The sequence below is a fragment of the Bos javanicus genome, chromosome 8 (assembly GCF_032452875.1).
Source record: "Bos javanicus breed banteng chromosome 8, ARS-OSU_banteng_1.0, whole genome shotgun sequence".
In the NCBI taxonomy this organism is placed as follows: Eukaryota; Metazoa; Chordata; class Mammalia; order Artiodactyla; family Bovidae; genus Bos; species Bos javanicus.
Window position 1 is genome coordinate 45,611,109 of NC_083875.1, and position 26,705 is coordinate 45,637,813.

General features: G+C 39.6%; 1 protein-coding gene across 7 annotated transcripts in view; it reads left to right on the forward strand.

The window, feature by feature from the left end:
- The window catches only part of PIP5K1B (phosphatidylinositol-4-phosphate 5-kinase type 1 beta), a 348,088-nt gene that overhangs the window by 220,064 nt on the left and 101,319 nt on the right, over nt 1–26,705 (forward strand). For all 7 annotated transcript variants that reach the window (XM_061425485.1, XM_061425488.1, XM_061425486.1 and 4 more), the window contains 4 exons: nt 17,204–17,415; nt 18,611–18,694; nt 18,818–18,866; nt 21,848–21,932. In XM_061425485.1, the coding sequence (XP_061281469.1) occupies nt 17,204–17,415; nt 18,611–18,694; nt 18,818–18,866; nt 21,848–21,932 (430 nt within the window). The remainder of the gene's footprint in view (nt 1–17,203; nt 17,416–18,610; nt 18,695–18,817; nt 18,867–21,847; nt 21,933–26,705) is intronic.

Genomic DNA, 26,705 nt, shown 5'->3' on the forward strand with positions numbered 1-26,705 from the left:
TGGTGTTAGAAAGTGTTCTAGTTTCATTCTTTTACAAGTGGTTGACCAGTTTTCCCAGCACCATTTGTTAAAGAGATTGTCTTTTCTCCATTGTATATTCTTGCCTCCTTTGTCAAAAATAAGGTATCCATAGGTGCGTGGATTTATCTCTGGGCTTTCTATTTTGTTCCATTGATCTATATTACTGTCTTTGTGCCAGTACCATACTGTCTTGATGACTGTGGCCTTGTAGTAGAGACTGAAGTCAGGCAGGTTGGTTCCTCCAGTTTCATTCTTCTTTCTCAATATTGCTTTGGCTACCCGAAGTCTTTTGTATTTCCATACAAATGGTAAAATTATTTGTTTTAGTTCTCCAAAAAATACTCTTGGTAGCCTGATAGGGGTTGCATTGAATCTGTAGATTGCTTTGGGTAGTATACTAATTTTCACTATATTGATTCTTCCAATCCATGAACATGATATATTTCTCCATCTATTTGTGTCCTCTTTGATTTCTTTCACCAGTGTTTTATAGTTTTATATATTCAGGTCTTTTGTTTCTTTAGGTAGATATATTCCTAAGTATTTTATTCTTTTCATTGCAGTGGTGAATGGAACTGTTTCCTTAATTTCTCTTTCTGTTTTCTCATTGTTACTATATAGGAATGCAAGGGATTTCTGTGTGTTAATTTTATATCCTGAAACTTTACTATATTAATTGATTAGCTCTAGTAATTTTCTGGTGGAGTCTTTAGGGTTTTCTATGTAGAGGATCATGTCATCTGCAAACAGTGAGAGTTTTATTTCTTCTTTTCCAATTTGGATTCCTTTTATTTCTTTTTCTGCTCTGATTGCTGTGGCCAAAACTTCCAAAACTATGTTGAATAGTATTGGTGAGAGTGGGCACCCTTGTCTTGTTCCTGACTTTAGAGGAAATGCTTTCAATTTTTCACCATTGAGGATAATGTTTTCTAAGGGTTTGTCATATACAGCTTTTATTATGTTGAGGTATGTTCCTTCTGTTCCTGCTTTCTGGAGGGTTTTTATCATAAACAGGTGTTGAATTTGTCAAAGGCTTTCTCTGCATCTATTGAGATAATCATATAGCTTTTATTTTTTAATTTGTTAATGTGTTTTACATTGATTGATTTGCGAATATTGAAGAATCCTTGCATCCCTGGGATAAAGCCCACTTGGTCATGATGTATGATCTTTTTAATATATTGTTGGATTCTGTTTATGCAAGGACTTTTAAAAGCTTCCTACCTATAAATCTTTTATTAAAAGAAAAAATTTTTTTTAATAATTGTAGATTTGCATGCGGTTGGAAGAAAAAGTACAGAAAGATCTCATATGAGATCTTTATATGATCTTTAAGTATATACACTTTACCTAGCTTTCCCAATGGTAACATCTCATAGCACTTTTGTACAATATTGCAACTAGGAAATAGACATGGGTACAATGCAGGGATCTTTTTCAGATTTCACCAGTTTTATGTGCACTCATTTGTATGTGTGCATGGGTATGTATGTATATAGTTTATGCAGTGTGATGCATATATGTATTTCTGAAACCAACATGGTCAAGTATCTTGACAGGCAACAAGTGACAATTCTTGACACAAATCCTTCCTGCCCCTGTTTTATATGTAGCCACACACAGCTTCCTCATCCTGCCCCTCCCCAGTCTCTTGCAGCCATCAGTGTTTTCCGTCCCTTCAGTTTCATCATTTCAAGACTCATACAGGTGTAACCTCTGAGGAACGTTTTTTTACTCAGCATAATACCCTTGTGATCCGTTCAAGTTATTTTGTATATTGGTGGTTTGCCCTTTTTTTATTGCTGAGTTTCATGGTATGGATATACCACTTGCTGAATAACATGTAGTTTTCTTTAGTTTTTGACTGTTACAAATAAAGCTGCTATGAATATTTGCATGAAGGTTTCTGCATAAGCACAAGCTTTCATTTCTCTGCCGTAAATGCCCAAGTGCAGCTTCTTTGTTGTATGGTAAGCATGTGTTTACTTGGGAAGAAATTGCTAAACTTTTTCAGAGCAGCTGTACAATTTTGCATTCCCACCAGCAGTGTATGAGTGATCTAGTTTCTTTTCATCCCCACCAACATTTGCTGTTATCACTATATTTTATTTTAGCCATTCTTATAGGTGTTTATTTAAGTCTGTTGTTAAAAAATTACTTAAGTATATACTTCAGCAAAGCAAAAGATAAATCCAATAAAGAAGTAGTTTGGGGATATAGGAAAGAGGGGTAAAAATGAAACAGAACTTACCATTAAGTCTAAAAGCTAATCATACATCTCCGGGCCTTAATGTAATTGCTAGGGATTTCTGAGGAGAGGCCCAAGGTATAGGACTTTAGCACTAATAATATGCTGTGACTTTAATGCTCATAGCACTTGATCTAACTCTGTTCTATAGCCTTTGGTATTTCTACATTATATTGTGATTACGTGGGTACATGGTTTGTTTGCCTACTAAAATCTGCTCTCTAGGAGAATAGGAATTGTGTGATTTCACTTTCCTACCCTTCAAAGCACTTAGCAGAATAGCAGTTGTCTTAGTGTTAGTCCTTTTTTTTTTTTTTTTTTTTTTACCGCTTTTTATAGTTTATTTCTTTGCTAGCCTATTCAGTAGGATAACTTTTTTTGTAGTTAAAAAAATTATTATCACTTATTTGGCTGCGTCAGGGCTCAGTTGCGGCATTTGGGATCTCTGTTGTGGCACACAGGCTTAGTTGCTCCGTGGCATGTGGGACTTTAGTTCCCCGCCCAGGGATTGAACATCCCCTATGTTGGAAGGTGGATTCTTTTTTGTTTTTTTTGTGTTATTCTTTTGATGTCCATGGGTCACAAAGAGTCAGACACGATTGAGTGACTAAGCACAGCACAAGAGGAAACAACATTTTTGAAATGATAACTCTTGCCTAATTGATAAATATAATAAGAGCAAGCTTTGATAATAGTGTACCAATGGTCTGATATGAAATAGACCTAGAGTTAATCATCATATCAGTGTTGTGGATTGGAAAATAATTGAAGTCCATTTATATTGCTCATGTGTCTAGTGTCTGTTGTTGTTGTTTAGTCACTAAGTCGTGTCTGACTCTTTCATGACTCCATGGTCTGTGGTCCTCCAGGCTCCACTGTCCTTGGGATTTCTAAGGTGAGAATACTGGAATGGATGGCCTTTCCAGGTGACTCAAATGGTAAAGAATATGCATGTCTCTCCCTGTAAGGCCAGAGACCAGGTTTGATCCCTGAGTCAGGAAGATCTGCTGGTGAAGGAAATGGCAACCCACTCCAGTATTCTTGCCTGGAGAATCCCTTGGACAGAGGAGCCTGGTAAGCTATAGCCCACAGGGTCACAAAGAGTCAGATATGACTGAGCGATGAACACACTTTTTGTCCAGCTGTGGCACTGGCTGCATTTCAGCTTTCATGCAGGTGTGTGATAGAAAGGAGCTCCAATTGCAGTAACACATGGGGCAAGATGGTCAATACTAGAGAATTTCAGGGTAGCTTCAAAAATCAAAATACTCGTCTATGTTGCTGTTCATACCTGACTTTCTACTCAGCAAGAGATACCTCAGTTTGAGCCAGACAAGTAATTCTCAGTATTTCAAAACCAGCTATTCCAGTTTTGGGTAGAGGGAGAGTTCTGTCTTAGAAATAACCTGTAGGTAGATACCAAAGTAGCTTAATACCCAGTGCATGATTTTGTGGACAGTAAGGACACACTTCCAAGGCCCAGTTCATCTCTAGATTGTTTCCATTAACATTTATTATGGACTTGCTCTGAGCCAGGCAGTGCTTGACATCACAGATAGATTGTCTTATTAATCCTCACAACAGCCCTTCAGAGTGAGTGCCATGATTCTGTTTTGACAGATGAAGTGGGGACTCTGGAGAGGTTCAGCTTCCCCAAGCCTGCAGAGCTTAGATTGCTGGAGCCAGGACTCTTTGGTTCCAAAATCCAGGTTCTTTCATCTGTACATTCTCTGTAGTAGGAGTAATGGAGGAAAGTCTGTGGAAATGAAAGTGTTTAATTGATAACTTGGATGCAGACAGGATGGGTTGGAAGTGCCTGGTAACGGATTTTCTAGCTCTAACACAGAGCTGGTGAGGACTTGATGTAGGAAGTAAGAAAGGACTCCATCAAAACAGAGAACTTGGTTTGGACGGTGCAGTGAATTAATGAAGTGTCTCACAACCTACTTGAAGGAAGGAGGCAAAGAGGAACATAGTGCCAAGTGACTGAGAACCACAAAGTAACATTAGTAATCCAAACATTTAATTTTGAAAGTTTAATGAAAAACATAATCAAGCCCATTGACACTTGCCAACTGTTACCAACATGTGTGCATGTGAAATCCTATTAACTTAAAAGCAAAACTTCTTTCTGAGAAATGTGATGGTTTACAGTGGAGTTGATTGTTTTTCCAGTCTGGCAGAGAGGGAGATCAGGGACACAAAGTGTGTTGTTGAATCCTGTGTAGCAGCTTTTAAGAATCCTCATTAACTCCAGAATTGGAAGGATTATTGAGCCAGTAGGTTTTTTTTTAACCCTCACTTCAAACCAAGTGGAACATTATAAGAATGTCTACAGTAAAGAATAGAAATGGGACACTGAAAATATCTTCCTCAACCCCTTTAAAACTCCTTTACTTTTTCTTCCTAAAAGAAATATGACCTAAGGATTAGAGCTCACCTGTATCCTGAGGTGTGGCAGTGGTGGTGCTGTATCTACCTAACTTGCATTATAAGTAAATTGTCACATGTAAATAAATATAAATAACAGTAATGCCCATTCAAGGTAACTAAAGTCTTTGGGCTTTATGAAATACATATAGTATGTGAGGGTTTCCTGCTTTTGTGAGAAAAGAACCTACCTGTCTTTGATTTTGTTGATGACCCTAGGTCTAGAGGTGAGGTCAGTGGAGGCCCCAAGTGGGAGGACTCACAGAGAATCTGAGGGCAGGGAGCAAAGGGAAGGAAATGTCCCCACGACCATATCCTCCTCCACTGGGGAAATCCTGGGAAACCAGAGCACAGAGAGCAGGAAGAGGAAGTGGCCATGGAAGAGTTGGGGCATGATGGTAATATCCCTGGCTTTGAAGATGTGTCTGGAAAGGCTATGAAGTTGGCCAGGGTGGATCTGTTGTGGATGCCTAGGTAAGTCTGTCACACAGATGACCATGTAAGTTAGAGTTGTAAATACTCCAGCCCAGGGAGACAGAGGGGTGGCAAACCCCAGCAACTAACAAAATGGAGTTGACCTTCCATAGTTTAGGAGAAATTTCTGGAATCTGGTAAGAGACTGAGTTCCAGAGACTTCGGAAGTATTTGAGAGTTTTCAGGGCCTGGGAAAATGTTACAAAGTTTAAAAACTGGTTCAGAAATATGCCCTGGGGAAACGCTTTTAAAGAGTGAAATCAGTTTGATTTTTATAGGGCTTTATTTTATTCATTCAGTATTCAGTGTACATTTACTCAAATACTCATATTCTGGAAAAATAGGGCTTCCTTGACTGTCTTGGGAAAGGCAGGGTACTTCTTGGGCCACACTTTGGTTCTAGTTCTTTCCCAAAAGATCAGCACTTACTGGCCTCTGAGAGGCTTTGGCTTGTGTGCACGGCTCTTTGTTCCTGTCCCCATCAGCCAGCACATTTTATATGCCTCCCCTCTCCTGCAAGTGACTGTCCCTTTGATGTCATTAGTGTTCCTCCTTCGAAGACATTTTTTAATTGAGTATTTCAACCCAGCAAGTGTAACACTTCTCTCCTCATTTTTGTTCCTCAAAATTCTACCCTCTACATTGTGAGGTAGAAAATCTCCACGGGAGAATTTCTTCCTCCCCTCTTAAGAGTGAAATGGCCAAGGACAATCTGTTTTTAATGAATTTATTAAATTTCAACTTTTTATAAAAGATGCATCTGTGCATTTGTGTACACGTACACTTGGGGAAAAAGTATTTTAAAAAGAATGTGTAGTCCACTGGATGTATCAGTTGTCCTTAGGTAGTAGGGCTGCAGGGAGGTTAAAACTTAATCTTTATTTAAAGTGTCCTCATCCACCCTGAAAGTGAGCCTGGCTGCAGTCTGATCTTGTTAACATCCTCTCTTCATTTCTCCACATGAAGACCTCATTTTTAAACTTCACTTGTGTTCGGTCAACCCCAGCTGTTCCCAAAACAAACCATTCTAGATGCCATCTCATCGTTTGCTACATTTTCACCCGATAATCTGGCTTCAGATGGTACGGACGTTCTCTGTAGGTGGAGACTCACCAGCCTCTGATATTTCTGTTTATGAAAGAGCTATATAACTTTTTCTAGATTATTAGCAATTAGAGAAAATATGTCAACCACTTCATGTTCCAGGAGCAGAGAAAGCAGTGGTTTGGGATTACAAATTTACTTTCTCTGCACTCAGATGCATAGGAAAATTAGACTCTCTTAATTTTTCCATGACTACTCTTTTTTTTTCTTTTTTCATTTTTATTATTTCTTTGGCTGTGCCAGGTCTTAGCTGTGACACCTGGGATCGTCAGTGCTTATTGCTGCATGTGGGATCTTTAGCTGTGGCATGCAAACTCTTAGTTGTGGCATATGGGATCTAGTTCCCTGACCAGGGGTTGAACCCAGTCCCCTTGCATTGGGAGTATAGAGTCTTAACCACTGGAAAACCAGGGACCACTGGATTTTTCATGACTACTCTTGCTCACTAAAATCCACAGTCTTGTACTTGCCAATTATTATTTGTCTCTCCAAATTTAAACATTCGTGTCTGAATTTAAATAATAATCTTACTCAAAATTGAACTCCCTCTCAGGACTGGTGTAGACTAACCTTTTATCAGTTCATTTTGTTAGGTAAACATCATCAAACATGTAGGGTGTGGATCACATCTTGACACAGAGACTAGAATATTGCACCAGAGCATATTGCAGAATATTGCACTTTATATTCTATTTTCACCTCAAACCCTCACCCTCATGCTCTGTGGGACGTAGCACTGAGCTGCCATCTTGTACTTTCCTTAATTTTGACCGTGTACATATATAATTGTTTCTTAATTAAAATGCCTCAAGACCCCGAAGAATTCATTTCTAGTGATGCCTCCCGCAATCTGGGTTTCCTGTCACTTCTTAAAACTTACCCTATGGGTAGATACTTATTGTTCTTCATAAACTGTAAGCTTTTCAGTACAAATGGAGACTTTCCCACACCTGAGATTCTGCCTGTCCTGTGGAACCTTGAATGATCTCAGAGCATGGCTTGGCTTGATTTCTCTGGCTTCAAACCATCACTGGAATCTCAGTTGACAAATCCTTCCTTACCTTTCTGCTAAATTAACTACATGTCATTCAACAAATAGTTTCTAATTCTTGCTCTGCATATGGCTCTGTGCTAAGTCTGTGGGAGAGAGAAAAGTGAATAGGATATGGCCCTTGCCTCAAACCTTAAGGCCACACAATTGAGGTTTTATTTATTGTGGACAGATTCTCCCATTCTTCTTTGCTCTCTTTGTTTATTAAAGTGAAGAGGAGAGAGAGGAAGACTTTTTTCCTCTTTACTCAGAGACAGTTCACCGCAAGGAGTGGACCGTAGTAGGTGGTGAGAAGGTGTCAGGAATCGCACCTCGTACATTGAAGTGGGCGTGGAAACTTGGGCCGTGAGTGGCCTCTGAGTCTCACTGGACAGCTTATCAGCCCAGTTTCTCAACTGTCCCATCACTTAAGCCACAGTGAAGCAAGTCACTTCTAGTGACGGCAACTAGAAGATAGAATGGGAAGTACTTGACAGTTTTTAAAATAATTGATTTTCTAGTGCTATAAGGTATGCTTCTATTTCTTTAAGCTTTTTAAGTGAGCAAAAAAGACCATTTTACATGTTTATCAAGCACAGCTTGATATTCTAAGTCACCACATTAGACACAGTGAAAAACCACATTATTGCCATCACTAAATTAGAGATTGAATATTTATTTCAGTCTGCTCTACCAGTCAAAACTGCTTGGCTTGTCACAGCCTGTTTTTTTCTCTTTATCATATTAGCAAAGAACACTCTGAGCTGTATTGAGGAAATTAAATTAAATTTAAAAGACAGCTTTCGGCTTTAACTGAACTTGCACATGCAAGTAATTCTGGGGCTGTATTCCAAGGAGCCTACTTGGGGAGGAGTGGCATAGCCTTGCATTCATTTTACCCTAAGCCAGTGCGTCCAGGAATGTATACTTGCATAAAATCTTCAGGATACTGTTTTGTCTTACTGAATTAACATAAATGTTTTTGCCAATCATTTTGCTCAAATAATCCCTAGTTACTAAAGACTCCTTTTTTAAAAAGTAACTACAACCTCTTCATCATATCTGTAGAAAATTAATAATTCTTACTAGTCAGTGTTCAAATTTCTAGTTGTATCAGGGGGGAAAAACCGTTTTTTTATAGTTTGGATCAAGGTTTAAATAGGGTCTACTGGTTAACCACTCCCCTTTACCCTGGTCATTTATTATTTCATTGATACTTGTTGAAGAAATTGGTTTGTATATTCCATTGTCCAGATTCTCCTGGTTATGTTTCTCATAATTTCTTTCAGTATACACCTCTTTCCCCTTTCATTTCCTATAGATTGGTTGTTGGATCTAGATGTTTGACCACTAACTAGATGCTTTAATTCATTCAGTTCAGTTGCTCAGTCATGTCTGACTCTTTGCAGCCCCATGAATTGCAGCACACCAGGCCTCCCTGTCCATCACCAACTCCTGGAGTCCACTCAAACTCATTAGGTGTTGTAAAATGGTGGTGTTCTTATTTTATCACACATTAGCTAGGCTGCTCAAAGGATTTCTAAACAAGAGAGTACCAAGCACATAGCTGTTGTTGTTCAGTTGCTGAGTCATGGCTGACTCTTTGCAACCCCATGGACTGCAGCACACCAGGCATCCTGTCCTTCACCATCTCCCTGAGTTTGCTCAAACTCATGTCCATTGAGTCAGTGATGCCATCCAGCCATCTCATCCTCTGTTGTCCCCTTCTCCTCCTGCCTTCAAAATTTCCAAGCATCAGGGTCTTTTCCAGGGAGTTGGCTCTTTGCATCAAGTGGCCAAAGTATTGGAGCTTCAGCTTCAGCATCAGTCTTTCCAGTGAATATTCAGGGTTAATTTCCTTTGACTGGTTGGATCTCCTTGCAGTCCAAGGGACTCTCAAGAGTCTTCTCCAACACCACAGTTCAAAAGCATCAATTCTTCAGTGCCCAGCCTTCTTTATAGTCCATCTCTCACATCCATACATGACTACTGGAAAAACCATGCTGCTGCTGCTGCTGCTAAGTCGCTTCAGTTGTGTCCAACTCTGTGCGACCCCATAGACGGCAGCCCACCAGGCTCCCCGTCCCTGGGATTCTCCAGGCGAGAACACTGGAGTGGGTTGCCATTTCCTTCTCCAATGCATGAAAGTGAAAAGGGAAAGTGAAGTCACTCAGTCGTGTCCGACTCTTCGAGACCCCATGGACTGCAGCCCACCAGGCTCCTCTGTCCATGGGATTTTCCAGGCAAGAGTACTGGAGTGGGGTGCCATTGCCTTCTCCGGGAAAAACCATAGCTTTGACTATATGGACCTTTGTCAGCAAAGTAATGTCTCTGCTTTTTAATATGGTGTCTAGGTTTGTCATAGCTTTTCTTTCAAGGAGCAAGTGTCTTTTCATTTCATGGCTACAGTTGCCGTCAAGCACATAACAGGTGCTCAATAAAATTTTTAATGACTTGATTAATTTCCATAAGAGCCCCCCTAACATGGAAAATTATTAGAAACTCTGCTTGCCTTAAATCTGATTAAAAAGCATCTTTTTCCTCCTAGAATCATCATCCTTCTCCACTTTGCGTAAGGCATGGTTTACAGATGAATTCTATTCTATTGCCCCTGTGAATATCTCCTGGTGCTGGAACCATTTTTTAAAAGATTTATTTATTTTTTGGCTGTGGTGGGTCTTCTCTGCTGCACACAGACTTTCTCTAGCTGCGGCGAGAGGAGCATACTCGTTGTTGCCGTGCGTAGGCTTCTCTGTGCAGTAGTTTCTCTTGTTGTGGAGCACAGGCTCTAAGCTCACGGGCTTCGGTTGTTGCAGTACAGGCTCAGTAGTTGTGGCTTGCTGACTTAGTTGCTCTGTGGCATGTGGGATTGTCCTGGATGAGGGATCAAACCGGTGTCCCTGCATTGCAAGGCAGATTCCTAACCACTGAACTGCAGGGAAGCCCAGGTACCATTTTTAAAATGGAGCCATTTTTCAGCAGTCTTTTGGACTTACCTGATTATCATCCTTTCTCAGTCTTGTGCCAACTTAACTTCACATATCTTACAGATTGGAAGAGCAGAGAAATAGAGGACAGGAAAGCTAAGGAAGCCCTGAAGTGTGTTTCAGAACAGAGCCTCCAACCTAAACTCAGCACCAAGCACTCCTGGATGCTTAATGGGTCTTTGAAGTTGACCCAGCCTGTGACATGCCCTTTTTGCAAACGCTTCCTTAAAAGAAATGTGATACTCTTACTAGATTCCAAGCTCAGCCTAGTTTATAGAAAACAAGCTTGCCTTTTATCTGCCATTTAGTTGTGTGCCTACAAAACAGTAAATTAAGAGTCTCTAAATAACAGCTTGATTTTTGTCCTTGACAAAGTGGATATAAATACTTTTGGTGTGGGAAGGTTTGAGAATACTGTAGGCTATTATCTTTATTTTTTTTTTTTTCTGACAACATAGAGCACAGAATCACAGTAAATGCTTTCAGTGCTGAAGATTTTTCACAAGCATTGTAATTGTGAAGCGCAATATCCAAGTTCTTATATTGGAGATATTAATGTAAGATGTATTGCTATACATTCTTTGCTGCTGAATATTTTGTTTTTCCCTTACTTTTTCATATGGAAAGCAGTGTAAAAATGCATATTTCTGCTCTGATCAGAGTGCAAGCAGGGAGCACAAAGTAAAACAAGTCTTTGGTGAATGGAGCAGCCTTATATGTATGATAGGAAAAGCATAGATAAACGGATAGTTGTATTTTATTCCATAGACAGGTACTAATAATGTGCTTGAGTTTTCAGAGGGGAGATGTGTTCCTGATATTTTGTGTAGATCATGAGTCTAGTCTTTATGGAGGCAAGAATTGAGATAGTCTTTGAAAAACCAGTAAGGTTTGAAATGAGGACCTTTAAGAAGAAACGGCCTGAGCGTATTTAGGGGTAATTATGGGATTTCAGTTTGACTAGCCTGGGAGGTGTCTCTAGACAGGTGGTAAATAGCAGATGTTGGCTGGGGCCACAGTAGCAAGGATCTCAGTGTCACCTGAGCAATGGTGAGAGACCGCAGGCTTTGAGGAGGGATGTGAGGTGACCTGGTCAAGTGAAGGGGTCAAGAATGAATCAGAAGAAGAAAGGGAAGTTGAAATCAAAGTATTAGCAAGGAGGATGATTTTGATTATAGAAGCTGCAGGATTGGGAAATGTAATGAAAGGAAAAGGAGTCGTGGAGTCCAAAATCCACATTAGGATGATTTCAGAGAAAAAGTGAGAAAGAAGAGTTGGAGGTTGCATGGAGCCGGTGAGGGATGAGATGGGGAGGGAGGCCGGAGGAGGGTTCAAGAAGGAGGGGACATGTGTCTACCTATGGCTGACTCATGTTGATGTGTGGCAGAAACCATCACAATATTGTGAAGTAATTATCCTCCAATTAAAAATTAAATTAAAAAAAAAAAGTTTGGGGTTGCAGCAGGACAGTGTACAGAAATGTCCAGCAGAAGGCTATGGGAAATATACGGGACTGGAACTTAGGCATTCAGTTCAGATTAAAGATAACATCTTAGGAGTTGTCTGTGGACCAATGATAGTTGGAATCAACCCCTAAAATATTCTTAAATCTATCCGTGTCTCCCTTGAGCTCCCCTGCTGCTGTGTCATTCAAGTACTATCATTTCTTACCTGCTCTATTGCTGCTTTCCCATAGTTAAAAGTAGGTCACCATTTTGTGGGGCAGGCCTTGCTTCAACCTGTGATGCAAAGCTTGTGTAATTTTGAGGATGGTGTAGTTGTCTGTTTTACTTACCCCTGAAGATCTGGCAACTTCCGTGGGGCCTGGCACAGACTAGACACTCAACTTATTTTTTTCCAGGGTACTAAATGAATGTCACTATAGAAAAGTAGAAAAAAAGGAGTTGAAGAGAGAACTCTGGTGAATATTCTTAGAGCATAGAGGAAAGTACTGGGAAAAACAAATAGGAAGGCAAAGAACCAAGAGAAGGTGGTTCTTATAGCTAAGGATGAGTAGAGATTCCAGTGGGGGTGGTTTATTCTACAGGTGGTGGAGAGCAAGGGCAATAAGAAGAACTAGCACATACTGGATGCTTTTTCTATGTCATGACTGTCCTAAGACTTCACGTGGATGAACTAATCTTCACACTAACTCTGTGAGGTAGGTGTCCCCATTATTTCTATTTTATGAATGAGGATACCAGGCCCAGAGAGGTTATATACTCTGCTCAAAGACAAACCAGTGGGGGAGCCATGAGTCAAACCAGGCCACCTGGCTTTCAGGCATGGAGTCTTCTCACCATGCAGTCATGCTGGCTCCATCTAGTTGAGGAGCAGAAAGCAGTGTGCAGTGGGCTAAGGGCTATGGCACAGAGGATGGAAAAGAAAAAAGAACACCCATCTTTCTGACCTTTGTCTGTGAAAGGAACATAGCGTTGCCTGCCGTTCTAAGCTGTGGCATCTCCCATGTTAGGTCACCAAGTCTACAGAGATTGTATGTGAATGAGAGCCCCCCTGATGCAGTGCCAGCCATGAAAGCCTAGAGGATATGCTTTATCTTGGAAGAAGTAGTTTTGAGCACGTCTTCAGGATAATGTAGCAGCTGCTTTGACGTTGGCTTTTTTTTTTTTTTTAAACCACATTCCAGTATTATTACTGACTTAAAATAGTCCTTGAGAAAGAAGAGAAAAAATAATCTGGCTCTAAGGATAAAAAAACACTGTGGTATTTCAACTTACTTTCAGTTTTGCATATGTCTGTGAATCCTTCCTGCTTTCTCTTTTTCACAGGTGAGAGAGTAAGGTCTGGCCCAGCTGGATGGGAAAGCACCTGTGTTTGCCTTGCAGCTGTTTTGCAAAGCAAATGCACGGGTACAGGATCCACCAGCAACAGTGAGGTCAGGCCGACAGTCTGGGAAAAAAGCGTGCACCTGAGTGGCATACTAGACTGGTGTCTGTCGTGTTGCAGGATGTTGCACCCTCTTAACACTCACACGTTAAGGTTCTGGCAGATTTATTGATTCCTTTCATTAACGATCCGGGAAGATATGAATAACAACTATTTTGTTCCTAATTGATGCACATCTGCTGTGCACATGACTAAAATCTGTTCCCGGAATTTTTCATTGCACAAGTTTGGGAATTTCATTTAAAATATACGTCTATATATTTATCTTTTTCTTTCTTAACATTTGTTATGGATGGTGACTTTGCCTAAGCCCAAATCCAACTATCATGCTCAGATTTCTACACAATAGGAAGATAACTTATCTTTTTTTTTTTTTTTTTAAGACTTTCACTTGGAAAGTAGAAACCTGGCCTCTTGAGGACAATCCAGACCCTTCAGAGATGTTGGCAATCCAATTAAAAAGTACAGAGAAATCTAATCTCTGTCTCAAACTTATTTATAGCTTTTTCTTAGTTAATTCTCTCTAAGTCTTGGCTTGTATGTTTTTTTAATAAACCCAGCCTGATATTTGACCACATAAAGCATTGAAATTGCTTCTTGCTTTGTCCAGCCTGACTTCACATCACTTAAAAAATACGCATGTTCTCTGTGGCCTGTCCTTGAGCAAGAAAGGAGACTACAGGTACAGATAAAGCCATTGTTTGAATAGTGCATTAGATGATTACTGTAAGAAACTTTAAGAAAGATTATTGTATAAAGAAAGCTTATTTATAAGCAGAATTAATACTTGGGTACTTTGCAGAGAAAAATGAAACAAATATGATGGTGTCCAGGAGTGCCTTTCAGTTTTCACTCTGGAGGCCTGTGAAATGTGTACATTGTCTCGGAGACTGACTAGAATTTGCTCTTGAAGCCAGGTCACTGCTTTGGGGTTACCAGTGGACACTTGGGGCTGTACAGAGCACAAGGCTGTGATTTTCACCCACTGAACACAGGACTGTTCCCTCAGGCAGATTGCGAGGCCATTATTTTATAACCCATTGGCCAGAATTGCTGTGTCAGCCAACCTTTTCCTGTTGAGCATCCACGCGGTGCTCCTCGGTGCCATGAACCCAGAACTTCTAAAGGAATTGGGACATACCAAAGGGATACTAGCAAGCAGGCTGGAAGTGCAGTCATATTTTCGTTGGCTTTTTATGAATGTCTGTTTTCAGAAGTATAACCCCAGGGTGTCTGCTTCCAGCTGACACCTCACATGTGAGCAATGAGTTGTAACCATGATGATAACTAACAATGAACTGAGCACTTTCTTTGTGTTAGGAATTTCTCTAAACACCTTACCTGCATTACCGTATTTAGTTTTCCCAAGCACCCTGTGCAGTAGCTAATGTTATTGCCACCATTTTTACTGAGGAGGAAACTGAAGCCTGGGGAGGTGACGTAATCTACCTAGGGTCACAGAGTTTGTGCACTGTGTCCTGCGTGTCCATCTCCAACATTCGTTCTAAGAAGGGACATGCCAGCACTGATACATGAGAGCGGGAAAACTGGTATCTGCAGACGGTGGTCATTGTGCAGGGTCGCATCGTCTCTGGATGGGCACTGTTCCCAAGCCTTTCTTTCAGGATGGTGGGGAATTGGAAAGGCTAAGATCTATCTATGCTTGTTTCTGTCTGAAGAAAGCATCCAGTGTCTGTTAGTGTTTTCTTTTAAGAGGCTGGTCCTTGGCAACCCTGATGCAGGCCTGTCTTCCCCAGCTCTGTGTTGTATTCCAGAGGGGCAAGGCATGGGTGTGCCTCCATAGGGAACCAGCCCGTGGGTCTAAGGCTGCAGCGCTGGGTCAGTGGTAAGGAGCTTCTCCTGTCGCCCTTCCTTCTTCCTCCAGTCTTGGATTCCCTCTTCCTCAGGTTGGGGAAACTGGTTCCACTTTGCTGTCAGGCCAGTCTGTGATATCCTGGCTTAGAAAGTTCCAGGGCCTATACTGCTTAAATAATAAGATTCTACTCTTATCTCTTGCCTGCCTCCTTCTGAAAGTATTCAACTCAGTTTACTGAAAGGTAAATGGTGAGCACTCAGGATTAAGTAATACTTCCAACCCACTTAAAGTTTCCTCATTGCCAACAAAGATACATAAGACCTAGGAATAACCATATTTTCCAAAGGCCGTATACGTCATAGTTCACAAAAATGAAAAGTGAAAGTCACTCAGTCGTGTCCAACTCTTTATGACCCCATGGACTATACAGTCCGTGGAATTCTCCAGGCCAGAATATTGGAGTGCATAGCCTTTCCCTTCTCCAGGGGATCTTCCCAACCCAAGGACTGAACCCAGGTCTCTCTCATTGCAGGTGGATTTTTTACCAGCTGAGCCACAAGGAAAGCCCACAAAAAATAGTTCACAAAGCCTACCATTAAATGGCATCCAGTAAGTGGCAGCCACAAGTATTTGAATCCTCAGACAACAAAGACCCTTCTTTGTTGTTGTTTTAGTATTCAGTCGTGTCCAATTCTTTGTGACCCCATGGAATGTAGCCTGCCAGGCTCCTCTGTCCATGGGATTTCCCAGGCACAAGATGCTGGAGTGGGTTATCATTTCCTTCTCCAGGAGATCTTCCCAACCCAGGGCTCAAACCTGTGTCGCTTGTATTGGCAGACGGGTTTTTTACCACTGAGCCACCAGGGAAGCCCCGACCATTCTTAAGTATGTCATAAGTGTCTGATCAAAAGCAGTTGACTGAGGGAGAAGGAGAAGTGTAAGATATACACTTAAATTCAAGATATACACTTGAAGTTCAAGTGTGTACAAGTTCGAGATATACACTTGAACAGAATTCAGTGTAATGCATACGTATTCAATCCCTGGTTAAACAATTATCTATAGACTCTGATCTCCAAAGGCATTTCCTAACTAGAGTACAGAGATACATTGTCATGTTGGTTCAGGGGTAGCTATTCGCCATCAGGCTGTTCTTTCTGGGCTGTTTTGATTTCCTGAGCAGCTTTGTGTGAGAAATGCCAGGTGTCAAAAAAATCTGTTGTAGAGGAGAATCATAAACAAACCATTAGGGAAAAAACTTTATCATATAATAGAGAATATCCCATTTTCCTGAACTCCCCCTGAACACTCTTCCTCAGTTGAAGGGTCCTGAGTATCAGACTTACCCATACTCAAGAGCCATGTTGCTGCCCGCCTCACGTCTCAATCATGTCTCCATTTTTTTCCCCCATCTCCTTTTTCTGGCTACATCCAGCTTACTTTTAATTCCTTCTCTTTCCCACTGTTTGCTGAGTGGATAATTAAACAGTAAGTCCTGTTCTTTGTTGAGACCACACTTTTTAAAAAAGACTTCCTACAGGGAAGTGATGGTAACTTTGAAAGACAAGCTTTGAAAAGGGGGCCCCTGAACTTTAGGAAGATGAAAGTTTTGAGAACGGAATTCAGGTAAAAGCCCATTCCAGCTGAGTCTTCATGCTCAGGAGGGTACAGGTTTTTAGAGACCATTGATTGTTGGTTTCTGTCCTCTAGTACTTAAGGTGCTGGAGTTGACCACCTGGGTTCAGATCCCAGCAGTGCCACTTAGGAGCTGTATGATACCGAGCAAATTACTTCCTGTGTGTGTCTCAGTTTTTTTCATCTGTGAAACAGAGACAATAATAGCACCTGGCTTAAAGAGTTGTGAGGACTGAATCAAAATGAACCATTTAGCACCTGGACTCATGGGAAGTGTTCAATAAATGCTTAGTAAAACATTCATGGAGTGCTAAAGAAAGATGTACTTACTTTAGATTTGTGTAAAAATATCATCTTGGAACCATGGTGACAGTGGTTACTGCATTTGACCTAATAATAACCTCCAATGTTTTTACTTTGATTTTTCCTCTGTCAGCCACCCCCTTGGGAGGGAAGCAGGAGCTGCTTGTCTACGTATCTCTCTGATCCTGGGCAGATGAGAATTATAAGTCATTGGCATGATGGGCCTCCTGGTTCTTTTTCTTACTCAGGTGCTGGAAAGCTTCAAGATCATGGACTATAGCCTTTTGCTGGGGATCCACATCTTGGACCATACCCTCAAAGAAAAAGAAGAGGAAATTTCCCAAAATGTGCCTGATGCTAAGCGGCCTGGGACGCAAAAGGTTCTCTACTCAACAGCAATGGAATCCATCCAGGGTCCAGGGAAATCGGGAGACGGAATCATCACAGAGAACCCAGACACGTAAGTGCAGCCGTCTGCCCACGCACCCCTTGATCATGGCAGACGACGTCATTGGGTAATTAAATGCAATCATATTCCCTTCATGGTGGCTCTTTAGGAATAGATTCCTACCTGGCACTAAAATGGATCAGGCCAGCCTAATTTCCTCTCATCCACAGATAACTGGATGAATGGCAGTTTTTTGAGTCATTATGCTTTCACCCACATGGTTTCTTTTTTCAAATGGCTCCATAATTTAACAATGGCTAAAAATGTTTTTATTCCTATTTACTACATATTCAAAACATCCTTCACAAACAGGGGGGATATACTTTGAATTTGAATAAGCATGCATTTAAGCAAATACTTGCTAGAAATGATGTCTGCAATTCAGAACTTTTTATCTGTGTAAGAGGATTCTGTTGTCCTAGTCCTACATCCTGACAGATGTGATCACTTGGTTCAGCCAGATGTGCAGCATTAGGTTACATGTACAAAGTGCTTATTGACTAACAGAAACAGTTACAACCAAAGAAAATTGTTGAATTGGTTGACTGTACCACGTGTGTGTACTAGCCGAGCAAAAAGACTGAAAGAAAGAAATCATTTTCCTTGACTATAACTGCCTATCTTGTAAGCTTCTCCAATGGTGACTAAACCACAGACATATTTTACTTTTATGAAGGAAATTCATACATACTAAAGTTTTTAATCCTTCCTATAAATCCATCTAATAAGTAATAACTTATACAGATGAATAAATACAAAGGAAAGATGTTAACAGTAGTTATCTTTGCATCCTTGGAATGGATTCTTTATATATTTTTATATATATTTTTTCCTTTGTGCTCACCTATATTTTATTTAAAAATTTCACAGTAAACATATAAAAGTGTTGCATTTTTGATGGGCAGTATTTTGAAATACTTTAAAAATTCTTGCTCATGGTTTTAAAGTCAGAATAAATAATTTTTTAATTGAATTCTTCCCATCCAACTCTTCAGAACTGGCAACTGTGGTATTATTCTCCTTCTTGGAAAGTACATCTTTCTTGATTCCCAGGAAGACTTTAGCTGAAGCCAAAAAAATAAAATAAAATAAAGATGAGAGTCCATGATTTTTAGAGACTAACCATTTTCATTTACAGTCTATTTATTAGAAATGATTTTTAACTTCCTGTTCACATAAAATGATTTTTCTTTTACTCTATTCACAGAATGGGAGGCATTCCAGCTAAAAGCCATAAGGGAGAAAAGCTACTCTTATTTATGGGCATTATTGACATTCTGCAATCATATAGGTAAAAAATTGGGGGGAATAGTCTTTTATTATTTCAAAATAATTCAATGAAAGGTTCTGAGAATTCACCAAATGGGGTTGATTTTACATTCTTTCTTTTATTTTTCTGTATGTTTATATTTAGATTAATGAAGAAGTTGGAACATTCCTGGAAAGCTCTTGTTTATGATGGGGTGAGTGATTTATCATGCTCCTTGTTAAACTGGATTATTTTTCTGATTTCTCAGAGACCTCAGTGTATGTCTAGGAAGCTGTGTCACTTGAAAAGGAGAGGAAACAACTATCTTTATAAACTCAGAATCTCAGGCTTAGCAGATCAGTTCAAATCTAAGAATAAAGACAACGTAAATGTGAATGGCTCTTCAAATAGAGGCCATCCACGTGGGTGAACAGGTAGAGGCCAGGAAAACAAAATGATGTCTTATTCTGATGTGCAATCTAAAGGACCCAGTTAGGAGATGATGAGAAAAAGCTAAAGGCTTTTCATAAGCACTGGAAAGACCAGTAGGACAGTTGAAGTTCTCCCAAAACTAAGCTTCAGAGGGGGTTGAACCTGAATTTAATGGTAGACAGCTATAGGCTGGAATCCTGCATTTAAACCATGTTACTAACCATGTGACCCAGACACATTGCTTGCTTCTCATCTCTTAGTGTAGTTTCCCATTTACAGCAGGAAGCTAGTAATAGTACCTGTACCTCAGAATATTTCCCTGGTGGCAGAGTGGTAAAAAATTCACCTCCAAGCAGGAGATGCAGGTTCAGTCCCGGGGTTGGGAAGATCCTCTGGAGGAGGTACAGTATTCTTGCCTGGAAAATTCCACGGACACAGGAGCCTGGTGGACTACAGTCCATGGGGTCACAAAGTGTCTGACACAATTTAGTGCGCGCACTGCTACACTCCCTGCCTCATAGGCTGACTTGAGGGTTAAGTTAAATAATGCCCTTTGGTGTTCAACACAATGCATAACACATAATAAGGACATGGGAAGGGAAAACTTTTAAATTGTGTTGGATTTAAATATAACAAAGGTTAACTGATACAAGAATGTCTTTTGCACCCAGAAATGGCATGACTGAAGAAAACAATTATCAAAGAGCAGTCTGTCTACACACACACACAACTTCCTATCTAGAAGTTAAATGTGAACTTCCTGCTGCTTGACAGAACATTTATGGCCTCAGCCTCACTCAGTTAATAACTCAGAGTGACACTTCCAAAGATTGTATTGGTCGAAGATTTGCTCACATATTTTTTTAAGATGTTAGCAGATGCTTTTCTTTGGAAAAAAAGATAAATTATGGATGCTATTCTTCTCTGTTCCTGGAAAAGAACACTTCGCTGTCTCAGTTCTGAGGAAGACTGGTAATAACCTCTCAGCATGTCAGATCTGCATTTTGTCCACAGGCTAAGGAAATGACCTTTGTCAAAATGCACTTTTAAACAACAGGTTCACAAGTTTGTTTCTGAGAATCAAATTTAGGCTTCTTATTCAAATCAAAGATTCTTTTTTAAGGAAAGGCCAAGATGGAAGGTTAGTTTTTTTCCTTCTAGCTGAGAAAAGTACCAACTACATAATGCCTTGAACATGGAAGGGAGAGAGAGTAAACACTTTGATTCTCCTCCTGTTTATTGACAGTTTCAATTCCCTGTTACCAAATGAGACTTCTGCTCCAAATGGTCTAGTCTCTATCGGTCAGATACTTCTAAGGAGCCCCTACCTTTGTTGAAATAAAATATGTCTTCTGTTTTTCAGTGTCCTTTTTTTTTTTTTTTTAAGAAAATCTCTGTGCTGACTATATATTTATGTAATTATAAGCAATAGTTAAGACTTTTTTTTTTCTTTTTACAATTGTGCCTCTCCTTTAAACAACGCTTCCTCATACCAAAAAGAGCCACAGTTTAACCTCTCTTAGAAGGCAAGGGCTGACTCAGTGATCTTACATCTTACGTATTTCTAAATGACTGCACTTGTGAATCCATGTCCACTTCCAGCAGAAACTGACAGAACACTGGGGGGAGTGCATGTCAGACCAGTGGGAAGTTTTCCATCACATCTGCAGGATCACTGATAGTCTAGAGAACATTATCACTTGGCAGAGGATTCCTCCATGCTGTGTCCTTCATAAAACACTGATTACAGAATTCTCTTATGCTTCATGTAACACCCAGTTTCACAGATGAAAAGACTGAGGCACTGAGATACTGTCTTTACCCAGGATCACAGAGCTCTTTAAAATTAGAGCTAACACGAGAACCGGGTCTCTGGATTCTGGTCCAATGTGTATTTCTTCTTCCAAACCCACTGCAGACGATATTATTTAAATATAAATTTTTAGAAGTTTCTCTGTTGGAATCCATGAACCTCAAATCAAAATGGAACACTAAATAAGCAAATTTACTATTTTTAGGAATGTCTATCTCAGATAGCAAATAAGTGACTGCTGAATAAATATATGGAATTAGCTCCTTCATCTGTCTTCTTTCCTGGACTTGTGATAAAATGCCCCCTCAGTCCTAACGACTCCTACCAAGCATGAGAGAATTGAGCTAATGATTTAATTCAATTCAGCTGTATCTAATTAGTAGCTAATTGAACATAACAGGGATCGTCAGTCAGCCTTATCTCCTAGGAATCGTCGTGGTGTTTACATACCTTATTACTGGAAAGTGAAACCAGCAAACTTTTTTTTTTTGCTCTCTATCTCAACCTTACATTGGGGTTGTTTTGCTTGTTTATGTCCCAGTTTTGTTCTGACTGAAAGTGATTATGTCTTTGTTCCAGATGACTCTTGAGGCACTGGTTGCCCTTTATGTTAAAAAATGGAATTTAAAAGCCCCTCGTGGTGGACAGTGGATCAAGGATTAGCTGTTTGGGTTTATAAAGCAGAGTCTTTGCTATCTCAGCCCTGCCCCTCTTCATTATCTGTTTCGCCATGAATATCTGGAATCTTTACTCAGATTGATCCTTGTGCTTTTTGCCCCAGCTCGGCTCCTGTGCACACGCCCACAGGCATCACTCATGTCTGGCTCCTAACATCCACACCTTCTGGTTAAGGACATTGGCTAACAGAAAGCTGGTTGCATAGAGCTTTGTACTGACTCGAAACAAACTGTGTGAGAGGTAAACCTGTGGTACCTGATTTATCTTTTCAGGACACTGTTTCGGTTCACAGACCCAGCTTTTATGCAGACAGATTTCTAAAGTTTATGAATTCCAGAGTTTTCAAGAAAATTCAAGGTAAGATTTTTATGAATTTCTTCTTTTTTTTACCCTCAGCACTTAATGACTGGCTTCACTTGGTAAGATTTTTATTGAAAGCGTTTGAACTATTTATCTCCCCAAAGCAGTAATCAGTAATTGTAGTTAAATATCTTCAGTTTAGTTCAGTTCAGTCGCTGAGTCATGTCCGACTCTTTGCAACCCCATGAATTGCAGCACGCCAGGCCTCCCTGTCCATCACCAACTCCCGGAGTTCACCCAGACTCACGTCCATCGAGTCAGTGATGCCATCCAGCCATCTCATCCTCTGTCGTCCCCTTCTCCTCCTGCCCCCAATCCCTCCCAGCATCAGACTCTTTTCCAATGAGTCAAGTCTTCGCATGAGGTGGCCAAAGTACTGGAGTTTCAGCTTTAGCATCATTCCTTCCAAAGAAATCCCAGGGCTGATCTCCTTCAGAATGGACTGGTTGGATCTCCTTGCAGTCCAAGGGACTCTCAAGAGTCTTCTCCAACATCACAGTTCAAAAGCATCTGCCAGGTGCTTATTGTTGCCATAATCATTAGAGTCCAATTTTGTGCTGGAAAAAATATTAAACCATATAATATATTGGCTAAATACATGATGATATAATTAAATAATGGGATAATATGAAACAAAAATGATGTATTAAAGCACATTTAGTCCTTATAGCTTCATTTACATGTATATAGTTATTGGCCTGCATACCTAAATGGACAACAAAATTCTAGTGGGGTATATAAAAATGTAGTTAGTCTCATGCAATATTCTCCAAAATAGACCATATGTGAGTCCTCAAAATATATTTCAATAGATTTTAAAAGATTGAAGTCATGAAAAGTATCTTTTCTGATCACAACAGAATAAATAAAGAGCAAAAACTAGAAAATTCACAAATATGTGAGAATTAACACATGCTCACATATTCAGAAATGTGTGAAAATTAAACAAACAACTACCAATGGATCAAAGAGAAAAGCACAGAAAAATTAGAAAAAACTTAAAGATAAATGGAAATGAAAATACACATTCCAAAAAATTATCAGTTCATTTGCTCAATCATGTCTGACTCTGTGCAGCCCCATAGACTGCAGCACGCCAGCTTTCCCTGTCCATCACCAACTCCTGGAGCTTACTCAAACTCATGTCCATTGAGTCGGTGATGCCATCCAACCATCTCATCCTCTGTCGTCCCCTTCTCCTCCTGCCCTCAATCTTTCCCAGCATCAGGGTCTTTTCCAATGATTCAGTTCTTCGAATCAGGTGGCCAAGGTTTTGGAGTTTCAGCATCAGCATCAGTCCTTCCAATGAATATTCAGGACTGATTTCCTTTAGGATGGACTGGCTGGATCTCCTTGCAGTCCAAGGGACTCTCAAGAGTCTTCTCCAACACCACAGTTCAAAAGCATCAATTCTTTAGTCCTCAGCTTTCTTTATAGTCCAATTCTCACATCCACACATGACTACTGGAAAAACCATAGCTTTGACCAGACAAACCTTTGTTGCTGTTTAATATGGTGTCTAGGTTTGTCATGGCTTTTCTTAAGGAGTGTCTTTTAATTTCATGGCTGCAATCACCATCTGCAGGGAGTTTGGAGCCCAAGAAAATCAACTCTGTGCTGTTTCCATTATTTCCCCATCTACTTTCCATGAAGTGATGGGACTGGATGCCATGATCTTAGTTTTTTTGAATGTTGAGTTTTAAGCCAGCTTTTTCACTTTCCAAAAACTTACAGGATGCTGCAAAGTCAGTGCTGGGAGGGAAGTATATAGCTATAAATGCCTACGTTCAAAAAGAAGAAAGATCACAAATCAGTACCCTAACTTTAAACCATAAGGAATTAAAAAAGGAAGATCAGACTAAACCCAAAGTTAACAATGGTTATTCTGACCCATGAAGTTGTGTGTTATTTTCTTTTTCTTTACATCAATATTTATTAAATTTTCTACAACAGGTGTGTATAATTTATGTAGAAATGTTTTTAACTATATTAAAAGAAAAAAAAATATTGTTCCTTATGTTATCATTTAGGTATTTTGTGGTCCAATTTAGTAACGATTTAAAGTGAAAGTCACTCAGTCGTGTCTGACTGTTTGCGACTCCATGGACTATACAGTGCATGGAATTCTCCAGACCAGAATACTGGAGTGGGTAGCCATTCCACTCCTTCTCCAGGAGATCTTCCCAACCCAAGGATTGAATCCAGGTCTCCCTCATTGCAGGCGGAATCTTTACCAGCTGAGCTACCAGGGAAGCCCCATAACAATTTAGCCATACACAAAAAGCTGAAAAAGTGGAAAATTCGTATTTTTTATTTATATAAGACAGATTTTTTAAATAATATTTGTTGGAGTTCTTTGTTAATGAAAGTGAAGCACTTTCTTTTTTAAGCTTTTTCCCCCTAATGTTACATATAGCATTCACATAATGCTACATATAACATTATGTAAGTTTAAGGTGTAATGATGTGATGATGTTACATATAACATTTACATGTTACATATAGCATTTTCCCATAATGTTACATATAGCATTATGTAAATTTAAGGTATAAAATGTGATGATATGATACATATATATATTGCAAAATGATTATCACAGTTATGTTACTTTGTACCTTCACCATCCTATATAATTACCAATTATGATTGTGTATGTGTATCATGAGAATATTTAAGACCTACCCTTCTAGCATCTTTCCAGTGGATAAGACAGAATTATTAACTGTAGTCACCTTGCTGTATTTTAGATTTCTAAGACTTATTCATCTTATGAAATGCAAGTTGGTGCTCTTTGACCAATATATCCCCATTTCACCCACCTGTCAGCCCCAAGTAACAATTCTTCTACTCTCTGTGTCTATGAATTCAGCTTCTTTAGCACATGTAAATGAGATCATACAGTATTTGTCTTTCTCTTTCTGGCTTATTTCACTTAACATAATGCTGTCATGGTCCATCTATATTGTCACAAGTGACACAATTTCCTAATTTTTAACAGCTGAATAATATTCATATATGTGTCAGTTTTTTTATCCATTCATCTGTCAGTGGACATTTGGATTGTTTCCATGTCTTGGCTATTGGAAATAATGCCTCACATACAGTGGAAATGCAGATCTCTCTTGAGATGGTGATTTCATTTCCTTCAGATACATACCCAGAAGTGGGGAATGCTAGATCATATGATAGTTCTATTTTTAACTTTTTGAGGTGTCTCTATACTGTTTTCATAGTGGCTGATCAATTTATGTTACCATCAACAGTGTACCGGGGTTCCCTTTTCTCCATATCCTGGCAATGCTTGTTATTTGTTGTATTTTTGATAATAGCCATTCTGACAGGTATTAGGTGATTATGGTTTTGATTTGCATTTCCATAATGATTGGTAATGTTACATATCTTTTCATGCACCTGTTGGCCATCGGTATGTCTTCTTTGAAGAATGTCTATTCAGGACATTTTTTTTTTTTTGCCCATTTTTAAATCAGATTATTTGATTTTTTGCTATTGGATTGTATGAATTGTTTATATATTGTGAATATTAACCCCTTATTTGGAACATGGTTTGCAAATATTTTCTCCCATTCTGTAGGCTGCCTCTTCATTTTATTGACTGTTTCTTTTGTTTTATAGATGCTTTTTAATTTAAGGTAGTCCCACTTGTTTATTTTGCTTTTGTTGCTCATGCTTTTTTGTGTGATATCCAAAAAGTTATTCCCAAGACCATTGTCAAGGAACTTTCCCCTATGTTTTCTTATGCTATTGTTAGTTTCAGATTTTATATTTAAGTCTTTAACCTGACCCGTGCCAATGTAAAAACATTAGAAAATGGAAAAGAATGCCAAGAAAACTGTGAAAATTATTTAATATCCCACTACCTAGAGATATCCACAGCAAATATTTTTTCCTCCAGTTTTATTGAGCTGTAGTCAACATATAACACTGTTTAAGATGTGCAGCATGATTTGACTTTCAAGAGTCTTCTCCAACACCACAGTTCAAATGCATCAATTGTTTGGCGCTCAGCTTTCTTCACAGTCCAACTCTCACATCCATACATGACCACTGGAAAAACCATAACCTTGACTAGATGGACCTTTGTTGGCAAAGTAATGTCTCTGCTTTTGAATATGCTATCTAGGTTGGTCATAACTTTCCTTCCAAGGAGTAAGCGTCTTTTAATTTCATGGCTGCAGTCACCATCTGCAGTGATTTTGGAGCCCCCAAAAATAAAGTCTGACACTATTTCCACTGTTTACCCATCTATTTGCCATGAAGTGATGGGACCAGATGCCATGATCTTCGTTTTCTGAATGTTGAGCTTTAAGCCAACTTTTTCACTCTCCTCTTTCACTTTCATCAAGAGGCTTTTTAGTTCCTCTTCACTTTCTGCCATAAGGGTGGTGTCATCTGCATATCTAAGGTTATTGATATTTCTCCCAGCAATCTTGATTCCAGCTTGTGTTTCTTCCAGCCCAGTGTTTCTCATGATGTACTCTGCATATAAGTTAAATAAGCAGGGTGACAGTACACAGCCTTGATGTACTTCTTTTCCTATTTGGAACCAGTCTGTTGTTCCATGTCCAGTTCTAACTGTTGCTTCCTGACCTGCATATAGGTTTCTCAAGAGGCAGGTCAGGTAGTCTGGTGTGCCCATCTCTTTCAGACTTTTCCACAGTTTATTGTGATCCACACAGTCAAAGGACTTGGCATAGTCAGTAAAGCAGAAATAGATGTTTTTCTGGAACTCTCTTGCTTTTTCCATGATC